This window comes from Corvus moneduloides, chromosome 18 (assembly GCF_009650955.1).
Source record: "Corvus moneduloides isolate bCorMon1 chromosome 18, bCorMon1.pri, whole genome shotgun sequence".
NCBI lineage: Eukaryota > Metazoa > Chordata > Aves > Passeriformes > Corvidae > Corvus > Corvus moneduloides.
Window position 1 is genome coordinate 10,272,709 of NC_045493.1, and position 17,277 is coordinate 10,289,985.

Genomic DNA, 17,277 nt, shown 5'->3' on the forward strand with positions numbered 1-17,277 from the left:
TGCGGTACAGGGATGTGCGGCCCAGGTGAGGTTCCCGGTTACGATGCTCAGGTGCGGTACAGGGATGTGCGGCCCAGGTGCGGTTCCCGGTTACGATGCTCAGGTGCGGTACAGGGATGTGTGGCCCAGGTGCGGTTCCCGGTTACGATGCTCAGGGGCGGTACAGGGATGTGCGGCCCAGGTGCGGTTCCCGGTTACGATGCTCAGGGGCGGTACAGGGATGTGCGGCCCAGGTGCGGTTCCCGGTTACGATGCTCAGGGGCGGTACAGGGATGTGCGGCCCAGGTGCGGTTCCCGGTTACGATGCTCAGGGGCGGTACAGGGATGTGAGGCCCAGGTGCGGTTCCCGGTTACGATGCTCAGGGGCGGTACAGGGATGTGCGGCCCAGGTGCGGTTCCCGGTTACGATGCTCAGGGGCGGTACAGGGATGTGCGGCCCAGGTGCGGTTCCCGGTTACGATGCTCAGGTGCGGTACAGGGATGCGGTGCGCGGCCGCAGTGCGAGGCCGCCCCACTGGAGGGCAGCACACACCGCGCCGTGCGGGACCGGCCGGACCCCGCACCCCGAGCGCAGGGGTGGCTCCGGGAGCAAACCAGTACTCCGCATCCCATCCCTTCCCGTCCCTAGCCCATTCCCATGGATCCCTGTCCCATTCCCATCCTCACCCCATCCCATCCATCTCTGTAACTCCTTTCCTCCTCATCCTCACAGCCAGCTGCAGTGGTGAGCGTTCCGTTAACAACTGGATGTTGTGCAAGTGTGAAGGAGCGCTTTGGGTGGGCACCAGTGGCATGGTGACACGGTGACACTGACAGAGACCCTGGCCAGGGCCCTGGGGACAGCCCAGCTCTCTCAGCAAATGCTTTAGCAGCAGAGGGGACACTTAATCTTCCAACTTGATGAGTCGCCGTCAGCATTAACGGCACCATCTCCGTTTAAATGTGATTTACATACATCTCTCATATTGTGGTTTAAGTATTTCCCCAGGGTGAGGGATGAATATGTTTCATTATCACTCCCTGGGAGAGGCGGAGGTGGCGGCTCCTGCTTCATAATCGAATGAGGAGCTGAGCTGCTCTGCTTCTAGGCTGGTTCTTGGGTGAACACAGTAAACTTGGCTTTCACCTGGCTGGGTGGCCACAGATCCACAGGTCCACAGTGGCCAGTCCTGGCCGGGGAGCCCTGGAACAGAACTCAGTCACCCAATGTGCTGGTGTCAGGCTCAGCACTGTGGCTGCCCCCGACTGCAGCACCAGAGATGGGATTTTCCAGTAAAATGAGATATAAACCAATTTTCTCCCCTCCCGTGCAAATCTTGGTGCCCCAAAGCCAAGAGGCCACATGTGAGTGGGCTTTAAAAGGATTTTGGGTGTGGGAAGGGCAGCTGCCACCAAGTCCCTGCATCATCACTTCGCACCCTGAGGTGGCTCTGTGGGGACGGGAACACCACGGCACAGGATGCCTCTGCCACCTTGGCCCTTTTACCCCCTGCCCCACCAACCCCTGAGGTGTTTCACCCTCAGCTGTGGTGACGGGAGCACCCTGGGGGCTGGTGAACACGGGGTGCTCGGCCCCGGCCCCCTCCCGCCCCTCCCCGCGCCGCCCTGCCAGCGATGACAAACCCAACAAAGGGAAGAGAAAAGCACTTGTCATCCAGAATGCGGAGCGTGGAAGCAAATTTATTTTTAGATAAATCTAAAGCTTAATTTGTGAAGCTAATATCAATCAAAATGAGAGATGGGTTTTTTTAAGTCCTCTTGCAGCCGTGCAATTTATACTGCCTGTCTCTCCTCCTCGCTCCCAAACAGCAAAGGCGGCCGCTAAGTTTAATATCAGCCTCATGCACACCTTCCTTGGAAATTCGCATTATTATTGGTATTATTATTAATATTATTTGAATAGGAAGATTTCTGTAGGCCAGAAGCAGCATCATTTCCCTTGGTGCGTTCCCACAGCGCTCATGGGGTGCTGTACCCCATGGGATAGGAGGGTGATGGATTGTGGTGGCTGGGATGAACCTCAGGGGTCCCTGCCCGATCTCCCACCGGTGTCTGCACACATTTTGGGTCCCCACGTGCTCGCCTGCACCCACCAGAGCTGGCAGAGCAGGCCCTGGCTGGAGGCAGGCACCCACCAAGGAGGGACCCATTTATTTTGCATTCCACAGCTGAAGCCTCCCCGTGCCCAGCGAAATCCTCCTCGCGAGGAGCGATCTGAGGGGAGAATTAACCTGCTAAATAATAAAACCCCCGCACACCTCCTAATGAAATGTAATGACTTGGAGACCTGCAAGATGGATCGCGCCGTCGCTCGCCGCCGCTCGCCCTGATTTATGGCGAGCTGGGAAGTCTGATGGAGGCAGCGCTAATGAATCCTCCTCCCACGGGCACCGTTGACGGAGCAAAGTTTCTCCTGGAGCCCCCAGCACAGCTCCGTGCACCCCAGCCTTTGTCGAGTCCCCCCTTTGGCGCAGGGGGGCCCTCAGGGAGGGGCTGGCCAGCACAGAGGGACTCGCCAGCAGCCCCGCCGCGCTCCAGCCTCACATTCCTTTGATGTGGCGTCTTTGTAATGACAAAGATCTGAGCAAAGATCTTCCTCCAGACGGACTAATTTCAACGCGCAGGCAGGCAGTGGCACACCCCCCCCCTCCCCTCCGCCCCATCAGTAACGTTAACCTCTGTGAAAATTCCCTTTTGTCCCAATTTCTCTTTGTTCCCTGGATGGGCTGTCACGCCGCTCGCTGCCGGTGACGGAGCGGTCCCCTCCCGGCGTGCCGTAAATACGGCGAGGGAGCAAACCAGACAAACGGAGCCGCCAGCCCCGGCCGCAGCCACGGTCACAGGGCAGCTCCGGGCACGTGGCTGTGTCCCCATCGTCGTCCCTTGTCCTTGTCCCCATCCCCATTGCATCCCATTGCATCCCATTGCATCCCATTGCATCCCATTGCATCGCATCGCATCGCATCGCATCGCATCCCATCCCATCCCATCCCTATCCCACTCTCACCCCCATCCCCATCCTGTTCTCATCCCTGTTCCCATCCTCATCCCCTTCCCTATTCTTATCCCATCCCATCTTATCCACATCCTTGTCCCCATCCCATTCCCATCTTCCTCCCTGTCCTGTCCCCATCCCTATCCCATCTCATCCCCACTCTTATCCGATCCCCATCCTCATTCTCATCCTGCCCCCATCCTCATCCCGTGCCCATTCCCATCCCATCCCATCCCATCCCATTCCCATTCCCATCCCATCCCATCCCTGTACCCTCTCAGCCATGCAAGGAGGGCAGCTGAGCCCCTGCCCCGCTGAGTCCCCTCCCTGACTGGGATAAGGACACACCGTATGTCCCACCATGGCACACAGAGGCCAGGGAGATGCATCCACAGCCCGGAGCTATTTGGGGATTTAGTACCATTATCCCGGTGCCACTGACTCACTGCTGCTGCTGGCAGAGCAGAGGGGTCGGATTTAGGAGCCCCCATCCCACCTGGGCACCAGGAATGCCCCTGCCCTGGGGAAACCCAGAGGGAAACTGGCCGTGGGTGACGAGTGGCAGCAGGGATGGGAACACGGTGCCCCGTCCCCGCGAGGGACGGACGTCCCATGGGTGCACGTGAGGCCGCAGCCCTAATCCCAGGGATTTGTCCCATATGCCACCCCTTGGGTGTGAGGTGGAGGCTGGTGCCAGGCCGGATTAATGGCTCAGCATCGTTAACAGGTTATTTATAGGTGCTCCTCTGTGCCCTAAAAATCTCTGGGAGCAGGGGGGTGTCCCTGACTCTGGGGGGGAGCCCAGGGGAGGCCACAGCAAAGCAAAGAGACTCCAGAGCACACATCCAGCGAGATCCTGGTTTTACTTTGGGAAAAACACCATCCGGACACACAGCTTGCAGGTTTTGTGTTGTTTTTTGGTTGGTTTTTTTTTTCCTTTTTTTTTTCTTTTTTTTCTCGTTTTTAAAACAATATAGTGCAGCCAGCACTTCTCACAGTAGAATATAATGGTCAATTTTAGTATAAAAAAAAAACATTCTCAGAGATTTGTAAATGCACTTAGTGCTTGAACAGGCTTTCAGGGATACAGTACCTCTTTTCCGAGCACAATCACCTTGGGTTTCATCGGGATATTATTCTGCTTTTACCTTTAAACATCAAAACACTTTGTATTTCGTGGTGAGGAGCCTTTTGTAAAGGAACAAATCTATTAAACACAGAATTACACAGAGTGAATAACGGACCATAATGAGCATTTTGGAATTGTTTTGGGTTTTTTTTTTTTTTAAAAAAAAAGAGATAAAAAGGAGGTATGTGAGCGCCCCGGTACCGCGACCCAGAACCAAGGTAGAACTGACAGTAAGGGGGGGAAATAAAACAGCCTGGAAGTGTGAGAGCCGGGGGGTTCCCAGGAGAGAGGGGCTGAGGGGGTCCCAAACCTCCTGGTTGAGTGGGAATAGGAGCCAGTGGCCACTGTGGGGCCGGGCGAGAGGAGGATGAGGAGGAGGAAGAGGGGTGGGAGGAGACTCTGTAGCAGCCAACACGTAGATGTACAGCCTAGTCAACTAAAAAAAAAAAAAAAAAATTAAAAAACCAAAAAAATCTGTTCAAGTTTTCAAGTGTTTTTCTTAAATAGCCTCCAGACTGTCCCCAGTTATTAGCTTTAATCAAAGCAGTGCAAGTTACGGACTTCAGCTACAGGTCAGGCGCCAGCTCCCTGCGGCCACACGCCGGCCGCATGCCGGGCTGGGACCGGCCACCACTGGGCTGGCACTGGCCACCATGGAGCCTCCCAGCCACTGCCGTGCCAGGACCAGCCCCTGTGGAGCCTCCTGGACAGCTGCCAGGCCAGCACTGGCCACCATGGAGCCTCCCGGCCACGCACCGCGCTGGGACCCACCATGGAGGGTCCCAGCTGGCCACGACACCGGGCTCTGCCCCGCTCCAGGCACTGCCAGCGCAGCAGAGCCTCCCCTCCCTGGATAGCAGCAACTCGTAGCAATTCCCTGTTCACATTCGTGGAGATAAAATGATTTCTGAGCTATATAGACAAGCAGTCCTTCGGCCTCGGCTTCCAGCAGGTCGCGGGTGTGTCCAGTCTGGGGACCCCGGTGCAACGCCAGTGTCCCGGGAGCCCTTTCGGCAGCCGACCCCGTGTCCCCCTCCCCGTCCCCCCGCCCTCGCTGCCGCGGTCGGTACCCGCAGCTCGCGCCAAAGTCCTCGCCCTGGGTTTGGGAAGAGCAGCATCGGTCCCTTATCTGTAGACGGGCAGGCGGATGTGGGCGTGCTGGTGGTCCAAGAGCCTTGGCACAGACACGGTCTCGTAGCCCTTGCCCAGCATCTGCTCCTTGATGCAGGGTGGGTGGATGTCGTTGATGAGATACTCCAGGGACTGGAGGCTGCTGCTGAGGATGGAGGTATTGCAGAGGGTCTTGCTGGGCAGCCCCTCGGCCGGGGGCACCCCCAGCTCGCGGGGCCCAGCCCCCAGCTCCGGTGGGTTGTAACAGTCGCTGTTGGGGGTCACCAGGATGCTGTTCCAGGGGGGAGCGAAGTACTGGCCCACCGCAAAGTTGCCGTGCATGCAGTTCAAGGGGGACGAGCTCACCTTGTCGGCCGCGCTGCCCAGGCCGTAGGGCCGTGAGGCGCCCGCGCACGTCTCGGGGGACTTGCTGAGGGCCCCCCCGCCGCCGCTGCCCCCGCTGTACATTCGCAGGTGCTGCTGCTGCTGCTTCTGCTGCCACACCAGGTAGTCCATGCCCTCGGGGTAGACGCCTGCCTTGGGTCCCAGGGCGGCGGCCGGGTTGGAGCCCAGCGCCAGCTCGGTGCCCTTGCGGCACTCGGGCAGGACGGTGCCGCCGTAGCCGGGGCCGAAAGCGCCGTGCTTGGCCGGGCTGGGGTGGGCAGCCACGACAGCCGGGCAGCCGGGCTGGGCACCCTGCGCCTGGCACTGCTGATTGATCTGGTAGATGATGCTCTGGATGGAGGGCAGGTTGGAGGGCGGCAGGGCCAGGCTCCTGCCCGCCAGCGGCAGCACCGAGGCCGCCACTGTCACATTGGGGGGCACGGGACCCTCCAGCTGCTTCTGGCTGCCGTGGTAGCTCAGCTGCCCGGCGCAGGAGGGACCTTGAGCTAAAGTGCTTGAGGCGGGGTAGGGAGCGACGCCCACTTGGGCGGGCGAGAGCTTAGTCCGCTTCCCCTCCGAGTTCTTCACCACGCTTTTGCCGGAGGCTTTGACGATGGCCAGCAGCCCCTGGTAGCCGCCGGCGTGCAGGGGGTAGGGGCTGTACCGCTGCCCCGTGGTGTCGTAGCCGTTCACCGTCCGGTTAAGGTGCTTGTGCTGGGGGACCCTGATGTTGGTGGGGAAGATCTTGATGGTCAGCGGGCTGTTGGCCACCTTCTGTGCGTAGGCGTCCAGTTCGGCGGGGCTGGGGTAGCGCGGGGAATGCATGGGGGCCGTCTCGCCTGCGGGAGCAAAGCGTGGGGTGAATCCAACACCGCCAGGATGAGGAGAGCCAGCACCCCAGCACCATCCTCCCCCGGCTGGATCCCACCCGCTCCCGGCAGAAACCAGGTCACGGCACCAAGCTGTCCCCTCCCGCTGACGGGAGTCACTTGTAAGTGGCCTAAAATAAACTCGGTGTGGAGAATGGAAATGTCACTTTACCCAACGGGGGAATCTTTCTCTGAGATTGGATTTAAACTACATTATACAAGCAATTTCATGGGTGCTTTGCGCTGCTACGAGAACCTCACCAAAAATGGAAAAGCATTGCATTTACCAGCCATAAATCAGCAGTTCCTATAATGAGCACAAAAATGTCACTTTTATGCAATTTTACAGATGAACAAAACTGGTGAAATTAACTGTGGTAACCTACTGGAGTCAGCAAAAGCCACTGCAGAAAAAAATATTATATATGTATATAGTTTTGTTCCTTTCAAACTCTTTCCTGAGCAAGTTTCTGCCATTCTGGTGTGAAAACTCATTTGTCGTTCCCATTATACTTTCATTTGGAGTTTATCTTGAGTATCCAATGAGCCACCAACTGTGAAAATGATTAAATCTACAAAATCTATCTAATAGATGGAATAAATTAGGTGTTTAAAATCTCCACACACACACACACACACAGGCACATGCACGTACACGTCGGCACATGGGAATGATGGTTGGTTCCCAGCTGGTTCCCGAATTCCCAACCCTGCCAAGGGATATCTACGGAACACCAGGAATGCCAGACCTGGTGCCTGCACAGAGGAAGGTTTTGCAAGGGAGAGATGGCAAAACTGGGGGGGGTTGGGGAGCCTTCCCAGGCAGTGCAACCCCTCAGTACCCAGAGCACTTTGCTCCCGATGCCACCAACCCCTGATGCTGCCATGTCCTGGGTGGCAAAGTCACCACAGAACAGCTGCACCACTGGGCACATTCCACATTCCCTATGAAGGCACTGCCTGTCCCAATCCCACTCTGAGTGACGTTTCTGTGGCTGTGACATGCCCGGATGAACCAGGCGCTGGTTAAAACCAGGATTCAGAGGGAGGGACGCACTGGAATCTGTGATTCTCCCATCACCCCCACTCTCAGCAGCAGAGGGGTGCTGGGGGGACACAGCAGTGAGGCTGTGGTTGCTTTCCATGCTCTCCATGCTCTCCATGCTCTCCATGGGTGCAGTAATTGCTCAGGCAGGACGCAGCGCCTGTGCCAGCCATTGCTCCCATTAAGCTGATGTTATGGGCTTTTTACAGGTGTCTTAAATAGACATTCTTATTAACGAGTGTATTAAGCCAATTAAAACCAGTGCTGTTGAGGAGGATTTAATGGAGCTGCCGGGACACAGGAGGCACGGCACCAGCAGCTCCCTCCAGGCAGGACACGTGAGGACGTTTGGCACCAGCACTTCCCAGGCACCAACCCTCCGGCCTCTGGAAAGCTCCGGTGCACCCACAAAGCTGTCGGGGTAGTGAAGGCACACTGAGCGAGCATGGTGGGCTCTGCTGGGCATGGGCAGCCCCCAAGACAGCAGGCTGTGAATGGGACCTCTCTGCCCAGAGGCATGGCATGGTATGGCACGGCATGGAATGGCACGGCACACACATCTGCATTCCCCTTCATGCCAGCACCACTGTCCTTGGAGGTGGCAGCATCGTGAATACTCAAATAACATGACACTAATTAGCTGGTGACACTTGCAGAATCCCTAATGAGCCTATTCCACAGAAACACTCCTTTCCGAGGAAAAATATTTAAAAACCAAGGGGCCGTTGCAGGAGGGAGGGAGGGAAGTGGCATCACCCGCGGGCACCACGGTTCCCTGACCGGGATCACCAAAACCCTATCCCCAAGCGCTGGGGCTGCAGGTGACACTTTTGGGGTGTCCCTGTGCCGTGGGACAACAACCCCGGTGATCCGAGCCTGGCCGAGGGCATCCCACCCACCAGCCCTGGCGCGTGCCCGGAGCAGCCTTTGTCGCCTCTTTGCTCCAGCTGGGTTGGATGTGACAAGCCACCAATTCGGCGTGTTGTCACATCTCAGGGTGACGCACCGCACCCCCGCCGGGAAAATTACAGAGCGGCCGCTCTCCCGGCGGCTGCCGGCACGCCGGCGGCTGCGGCGCTGCCGCTCTCCGCAGTAATTACCGCTTCCCAGCCGCCTGTAATTACTGCGAGATGCAAACTCGCCCGAGCCACGGTGGCACCGGCGGGCGCAGCCGGCCCTGACACAGCCGCTCGCTGCTTGTCCCCTCCTGTCCATCTCCTCCTGGACTTGGAGCACCGGAGCTGACCTGCCGGGGATGCACGGCGGATCCCTCGGCTGCCGGTGCAATCACCATCACCACGGCTCTTGCCATCCCTAAACCCAGCCCGGCCGCTGCCAGCGAGGAGTGTCCACCACCAGCCTCTTCTCCCAGATGTTTCCCTGCCTCCCAGCTCCCTCCCTCACTGGCATTCCCATGGGATCCATCTGGCACGCCCCAGCTCCCCTCTCCCTCCCTGACCGGCTCTATTTTTCCAGCCTGCACTCAATAACGGCTAAATAATTGAATCTGCTCAGCAGCCAAAGATTTGGTTTGAATTTTATTGGAATTTTAAATTGTTTTGTTTCTTCAGTATTTTATTACTGTAAATGGAAAATGCATCGCCCGCAGTAATAATCCGGTGGCTTTTTATATTACTCTGAGCTTCTGCTCGGAGCATTATTGGAAAGCCAGGCAGAGAGGAGACCCCGGCTAATGGCAGCACGGGCTTATGAGATTACGCCTGCAGCTAAACAACTTTTTACTTTAGCAAATTGGCCACCAAACCCGGTCCCAGACACAGATGTAAATCCCAGACCCCGCTGGGGCCGTGATCCGGAATAAATCTCGGTTTATGGAGCGGGGAGCACTGTCCCTGCTGTGCCCGGAGCAGCAGGATAGGGCAAAATGTCTGATGGGGACCAGGGATGGCTGTGGGAAGGGTTGGAGAGGTGGGAGGAACCCCTCCCAAAAGCCTCCTCAGACGTGCCCACCTGCATCCCCCACATCCCCCTCACACCCAGCATTCCCTGCATCTCCCACATCCCCTACATTTACAGTATTCCTTGCAACCCCTGCATTCCTCTGATCCCTGGTGTCCCCGGGGACCCCCACACCATGCCTGGCTGCAGCCACAGCCCTAGGAAAGAAAGGAAAGATGAAGGGAAGGGAAGGGAAGATGAAGGGAAGGGAAGGGAAGGGAAGGGAAGGGAAGGGAAGGGAAGGGAAGGGAAGGGAAGGGAAGGGAAGGGAAGGGAAGGGAAGGGAAGGGAAGGGAAGGGAAGGGAAGGGAAGGGAAGGGAAGGGAAGGGAAGGGAAGGGAAGGGAAGGGAAGGGAAGGGAAGGGAAGGGAAGGGAAGGGAAGGGAAGGGAAGGGAAGGGAAGGGAAGGGAAGGGAAGGGAAGGGAAGGGAAGGGAAGGGAAGGGAAGGGAAGGGAAGTTAACTGGGGGTCTGCTTGGTTAAAGCAGTTGTGGGATCAAAATGGCACCAGGAAGGATGCCCAGGACCCGGAAGGATGCTCAACACTGGGAAGGATGTTCAGGATCAGGAAGAATGTTTAGGACCAGGAAGGACAGAATGGATCCTCACTTCCAGGAAGGATGCTCAGTACTGGGAAGGATGCTCAGGACCAGGAAGGACAGGACAGACACTCAGCACCAGGAAGGAAGCTCCACGCTGCTCCCACAGCCCAGCTGCCTGTGTGTCCCCCAGGCTGGTGCTGGAACAACATCTTCGCTGAAGGAGGATCAGCACAGGCACCAGCAATTTGTGCCTTTAACTTCCAGTCCATGAGACTGCACTGCCTGGCAGCTGCCCAGCTCTGGAAGGGGACAGGGAGCAGGATATTGGGGTGCACAAGAGGGAACAATTTGGGGATCAGCACCAGCAGCACCACAGCCCTGAGCACGGGCTCAGCAGGGAGAAGCCGAGTGGGAATGTGGCAGGACACGGCACCTCGGTGGTTAACAGCAGCACGAGAGACACGTGCTGCTCCCTCCCTGCCCCCCATTCCTTGCGAGATAAGATGGGACAATCCTTATTTTTACACATCGAAGGCGCTACAATATTTTGCAATAAATGAAAGAAGTAATCTCGGCAGGGAATCTTTATAAAGCTGCCGAAGGCGACGTGTGGCTGGAAGCTTCCCAGCCTCGCCTTCCCGTGGTCCCACAGGAAAAAGCTTTTCACCCCTTTTTTCAGATGTGAAAAAAAGCTGCAATGGAGGGCTCGTCCCCAAAAAAGCAGCTCAAGGAAAGCGTCTGCCCCAGCTTTGTCTTCACGTTGTCCCATCGCCACATTCACCCTGGGAAGGGGCATTTTCCTGGAGCCCTGAGCATCCTACCCAACCCCACCCTCCCTCCTCATCCTCATCCTCCATCCCTGTCCTGCCCTGCTGCCCCTTTTCCAGAAAAGCACTGACATTTCCAGCCCTGAGCTCCTGGTTTGTTCCTGCCCGGCCTCTCTGAGCTGGTGGGGCAGAAGGGCAGCAATTAGGCAGGATTTTTAATTGGCACAGGGGCAGGAGGGGTGGGAAGGGGAGCGATGCCGGGCGGAGGAGCCCACTGGGGACCTGAGCAGCCGTGCCAATGGCTCTTATTAAAAAATAATAGTGCTGCAGCCTTCAAATGAATTAAATTCCACGAGAGCTGAGAGCTCGTCCTCAGCTTTGGGACCAGGATCCCCGTTCCCCTTGCAGTGAGGCGATCCAAATGCCTTCGAAGCTTCAAAAAGCATCAAAAATCCCCTTTTTCTCTGCCTGCCACACTGGGAACAGATTTTGTAAGAGCTAAACCCTAAATATTTGCAAAACACTTGGAAGAAACCTCAATATTTGGAAAACACTTGGAAGAAAACAAACAAAAGCTGCTACATTTAGCAAATCAAGGCAGTCCTTCAAGTTTTGGGTCTGTGCCCCAGGTAGCAAAGCTGCCTGGCAGGATCTGGCTGCCCTGGAGGGCAGAGCCTGGCACAGTCAGGGTGGGAGACAGAGCCAGTGACCCCCGAATGAGGGCAGGGCAAACTCCAGGGGGTCCCAGCTGGACCTGGGGGTGGCACAGGGATGCTGCCCTGCCCAGACCAGGGTGACCAACGGGTGGGCATGGGGGGGGGGGTGTGCAGCCCCCCAGCCTGGGGAGAGCAGCCACGAGTGGTTTTTGGGTGCTGCCGGGCAGGGGGGCTGCGGGCACTGTGCCCCCCGCTCCGGGCGGGTTGGGTGGCTGCCACATCCTCCGGCCCTCCCATCCCGCACCAGCGGCGGTTTCTATGGTGACAGTGTCCCCAGGATGGGTGGCGCAGAGGCCACCGCGCCGCCGTGGATGCCGTGGGGGTCCCTGTCCCCTCCCCCCCGACCGAAGGGACCGCGCCACCCGTGACCAGCACCCTGCGCTGTCCCCAAAATCGCTGCGTCCCCACGGCAGAGCCCCCATTGCGGGACCCCCCAGCCCCGGTGCCAGGAGCCGAGACAAACACGCCCCGGCTCCGGGGGCTTAAATTAAACCAACCACAGCAATAATAGCGGGAGAAAACCATCTGAATAACCGTAGGTGGCAAACCCCGCGCGGCAGCGCCGGAATCTGCAAAGACAACAAAATTCATGACAAAGCACAAAGGGAAGCGCCGGGCTCGCCGTCCCCAGATATTCATCCGTTAACACGTTCCCTTTTTAGGCTGACATGTCATTTCAGACGGGCCTTTCTTCCTCCCCTTTCTTCTCCCCCTCGTCGCGCGCGGCTCTGCCGAGGCGGCTGCTGAATTGGATCACCTCGGGGCGAGCACTTTATTATCTGCAGTCAAAGCGTCACCACAAATACCCGTCTACACACACACGTGTCACTTCCCATTTGTCTCCTCCACGAGGTATTAGCGCGGCGCCGGCACCGTGCTCCGTGCCACGCTGGCCACCGTGCCACCGCAGCCGGGGCGCGAGGATGCCCTGGTGCCACCTCAATGCCAGGCTCATCCTGTTCCCTGTGTCAGCCCAGTGCCATCCCAATGCTGTCCTGATGCTCCTCCAGTGCCACTCTAACGCTGCCACCCTCATGCCGCCCGTATGATACTCGGTGCCACCCCAGCCACCATCATGATGCTGCCACAGTACCGCCCTAGTGCCACCCGTATGCCACCCAACACTGCCCTGAGGCCACCCCAAAACAACTGCCACCCCAAAGCCATTCCAGTGCCACCCATCTGAAGCCAACAGAGCCCTGAGGCCACCCCAACACAACCACCACCCCAGTGCCATCCCAGTGCTGTCCCAGGGCCACCCTTCAGTCACCCGACACAGCCCTGATGCCACCCTGATGCCATTTCACCACGGAGCCTCCAAGGGACCCCGGGACCAGGAGGGGACCCCACCACCTCTGTTGGTCCTGCAGCTCATCCCAGCTGCCGCCGGCCCCTCTGCTCACTCATCCACAGCTAATTAATATTTGAATTAATTCAAGCCACGGGCTTTGTACCTGCCGAGGGGAGCCAGGTGGACACCCCCAATACAAGGTGCCCCATCCTGGGGTCTGCCAGTGCCCAGGAACCTGCTCTGTGGCCAATGGACCACCACAATCCTGGGAAGTTCGGACACAAACCAAACCCCCTCGTGCGCTGCACCATTACCAGCCAAGCCCACCCCAAATCCAGGGCTCTGACCTGGTGGCAGATGGGCACTGAGCAGCTCCACCTCAGCCTCCATCCCCACATGTGACCGATGGAAAAGTGTTTTTGCAGCAATTCCTGGCAGGGAAAGTGCAAGTCAACAGCACATTTTGGGCCCAGCAGTTAATTGAACTCCTTTTTATGGCACGTACATAAATACACAGAACCATCATTAACCGATCCCTTCCAGAAACTGAAAATGAAAGAATTAATCTTACTTCACTCATGTGTAACCCCTCATGAAATTAAAATGATATTTTATGGGTGTGTACAAAAGCAAAGCCTCACTGCAGCCACTCTAATGAAAATGCCCTTGGAACAGGCAGAATTGGGTAACGAGGAGCCGTTAAACGGGGCCTCATCCCGTGTGCAATTAACGGGTTTATCACTGATGAGAGTCCCCACAGGTGCAGGGAGAGCTGTGGGTGACCCTGGAGCTGAGTTCCCTGCACGGTGCTGCTGGCTGAGCTCCAGCCATCACCTCTCATTAGGGCCATCTCCTCGTTAGTGTTTTAATACCCAGATGGGCCCCGGGAGGGCTTGTGCCACCCCCAAGAGCCACTGTCCCAGTGGGGCCGAGGTGACAGGTCCCACGGGACCCCCAGCACGGAGGATGTGAATGGTGAAAGAATCCCAGAAGCCAGTTTGGGTTGGAAGGGACCTTAAAACTCATCCCATTCCACCCTCTGCAATGGCAGGGACACCTTCCAGCAGCCCAGGGTGCTCCAAGTCCTGTCCAACCTGGCCTTGGACACTTCCAGGGATGGGGCAGCCACAGCTTCTCTGGGCACCCTGTGCCAGGGCCTCACCATCCTCACAGGGAAGAATTCCCCCCCAATTTCCCATCTATCCCTGCCCTCTGGCACTGTGAGCCCATTCTCACTTGTCCTGCCATTCCATGGTCTTGAAAATAATCCCTCTCCATCTTTCTTGTAGGCCATGGAGGATGCTCAAGAGGTTCACCTCTGTGAACTCCCCACGGCTCCCACCTCCCCATGGATCCCAGCCTCTTTAGGGGCACACACATCCTGCTCCCTGCCACACTCCCAGCCCCAGGCTGGCTGGAGGAGAGCACATGGAAAAGAACATTTCATTAAATATCATCCGCTGCTCCGTGACTGCCGAGAGCGGGAGCAGCAAAGAGTTTGGCCAAGCTGAGAGGGGAATTATTTGATTTATAATTTAAATAAAGCTCCGGATTCCTGTAATGCACCCAGGATAAAATCAAAAGGGACCAGGCTGCTGGAGTTAATTGGACGTGATATTTTCCTGAGGATGCTGCTTCTCCGCAGGCTCCTGCTCCTCAGCTGGAGGCAGGAGGCACAGGCAGGGCTGGAAGGGCTCTGGCACCCTCCTGCATCCTCCTCAAGGATGCAACGCTGGCATGCCATGTTGATTCCTATGGAACAGCCTTGGGAATACTGCTGGCAACAGCGGCAAAGTCACCTCCAGCTTTATCAGGATGGATTGTGTGGGATGCTCCGGGCCCGCTGGGATGAGGCCGCACCGGTGTGGGGGGCACGGAGATGGGAGGACAACAATTAGCAGGAGAGGCCAGGGGCAGAACCGGGGGGTGAAGGCACCGGCAGCTCCCTGCACAGGCAGGAAAATGAGTCAGCTCACCTTTTAGGTGAAATTAATACCAAAATTAATCAGCGGCGCGGGCAGGATAATAGGATTTCACAGTGGTGCCGGGCCAGACGGCCAATGTGCCGAGAGCCAGACTCATTTAATATCGACAGAAACAATGCCAGAGGACAGAAATAAGACCCATAAAGATAATTACTGAGATACTCAGGAGCAAATTAAGTAATCAGAGGCACTTCTAAATTGCGCCTGGTTTGAAGAGCGCGCTCTCCGTGCCGATTCCCTGCACGGGCGTTCCGGTGGCGGTGGGAGCTCGGCCCCGCGCCAGCTCCCGGCCCCTCCACCATGCTTCCCACAGGTGCCATAAATAAGGAAGGGAAAATTGTATTCCAAGGCAGATGCGTGGCCCTGGATGTCACCTGCAATTTAATTTGCGCTGGCAGCAGGCAGAGAGGAGCGAGACGTGCCGGATTTGCCCATAACGAGCGGAAGCACACGGGCAGCTAAACTTTGATTAAGGTGACCTGGCTGGTGGCAGCCGGTGGCAAGCGCAGCGTGGGGGTCCAGGTGGGAGCTCGGCCGCTGCCACCCATCCCGGGGGACACAAGCCTTGGAGATCTCAGGTGAGCACGGTCCTGCCCAAGTCAAAAACTCTGTCTCCTGGGTACCCCGTACCTGCCACGCTCTGGGGTGGGGTCAGACCTCTGCCCACATCCCACTGGCACAGCTCCAGGATCACCGGGACCCTGGGGCTGGGACCCTCCCAGGACACAGGCAGCTGTATCCAGGAACATCTCTCACACTGATGGCACCATATGTGACACCACACAAGGGCTCCTGCTTCTCAAACCTCCTTATTTCAGCACCTCTGGCAGGGTGGGAAATGCTAGAAAGCACCAACCGCCCCCAGCAGGAAGGTGCCCCTGGGCTTTGTTCCATGAGCTGATGGTCCTTAGCGCTGAGCTGCATCCAGAGAATGCTGTGGGGACCAGCAGGTGTATCCTGACCTTAGGATCACAATCACAGAGATTCCCAAACACCTCCAGTCGTCAGAAAACCCTGCCAGGCTCATCCTGCCTGCAGGTCTCAGACCATGTGGGCATGGCTGAGCTCATTATTCCATGGCAACAAGGTGCTCCAGGAGCCGGACACCTCACGCCAACCATGATGCTCAGGCATGACGGATTAGGAATAATTTTACAAGAGCAACATTCTTTTTCCTTCTAGACACAAATAAGGAGGAGATCTGGGAGGCACCACACGCTCCACTGCAGTGCAAGCTGCACTGTGACATCTGGATGCCCATCACCCCACCTCTGGCCTGGGTGACCCATTCTCTGTGCTGGCCGTTGGGGAGCTTCACCCAAAAACTCATGGAAGCCAGAATGGTTTGGGTTGGAAGAGACCTTCAAGATCACCCACTTCCACCCCCTGCCATGAGCAGGGACACCTTCTGCTCCAAGCCCTGTCCAACCTGGCCATGAACAATTCCAGGGATAAGTTTCAGGGATAAAAGAACTTCCAAAGATAAATAACCCTCCTGACTGGCAGTGCAATGCCAAAGTGATGCTGGGGGTCCCCAGGGAAGCCGAGCATCATCCAAAATCCGTGCCCAGCTTGCCCAAACCCCATGCCCAGCTTGCCTGGCTGCGCAGGGTGCCCAGGTAGAGTGGAAAAAAACATCTCTGGGAAAATCCAGCTCATTAAACAAACACCCGGGGGCTGTCACAGCCTAACAAGCAGAGCTTTAGCAACTGATTTGTCTTCAGCCAGCAATGTTTAAAAATCCAACTGAGACCAGCAGAAAAATATCCACTCCCCTCTTTAAAACACACATTCATCACTTGAGAATCTTAATGCGTCTTTCCCAGCCGGAGAGGTCAAACACGCCTGCCTAAAGCAGGCTCATTAAATATACATTTAATCACGGTTTGGATTGAGAGACAAAGGCTGGGAGAGACAGGTGCTTTGCTGGAGTGACCTTTTGGATCCCATTTTAATGTAACTAGTTTACAGCTTATCTGAAAGGCCAGCTCCTGGGGAAGGCGAGCTGCAGCAAAACGGGGAAAGTAATTAGGGGGGGAAGGGCCGGGGAGGTTTGGGGGGACGACTGCACCATCCTCTGCTGCTGCCACGCTTCCCAGGCAGCTCTGCAACATTTGCTGAAGTTGGACTTATCAACCACAGAACCCAATTTAATTTGCTTATCTTGGCTCCTTCCTCCCCCTCTCCTCCCCTCCTCCCCGCTTCTCCTGCTCTTTTTAATTATCGGTTAAATAAATGTCTTTTTCAATAAGGGAAACAGCATCAAAGCGGGCGCTCGCCCCCGGGCACTTACACTTGCGCGGCTCCAGCGCCTTGTTGGGGCAGGGGAGGTGCTGGGCTGGGGGGTTCTGGGTCCTCTGCAGGCAGGCCAGCATGGTCCGGGCTTCCCTGCGGGCGCTGCCGCCCCACACCCTGCGAGAGAGGAGACACACGGTGAGCCAGGAACCTGCCACCACCCCCTGCCACCACCCCCTGCCGCCACCCCC

The 17,277-nt window shown here is 57.1% G+C and overlaps 1 protein-coding gene across 3 annotated transcripts in view; it reads right to left on the minus strand.

Annotated features, from left to right (window-relative positions):
* Positions 1–3,839: 3,839 nt before the first annotated feature.
* Positions 3,840–17,277, minus strand: part of FAM222A (family with sequence similarity 222 member A) — a 29,163-nt gene continuing 15,725 nt past the window's right edge. For all 3 annotated transcript variants that reach the window (XM_032127978.1, XM_032127979.1, XM_032127977.1), the window contains exons 2-3: positions 17,085–17,203; positions 3,840–6,457 (exon numbers count right to left, since the gene is read on the minus strand). In XM_032127978.1, the coding sequence (XP_031983869.1) occupies positions 5,250–6,457; positions 17,085–17,166 (1,290 nt within the window). In that variant the 5' untranslated portion in view covers positions 17,167–17,203 and the 3' untranslated portion in view covers positions 3,840–5,249. The remainder of the gene's footprint in view (positions 6,458–17,084; positions 17,204–17,277) is intronic.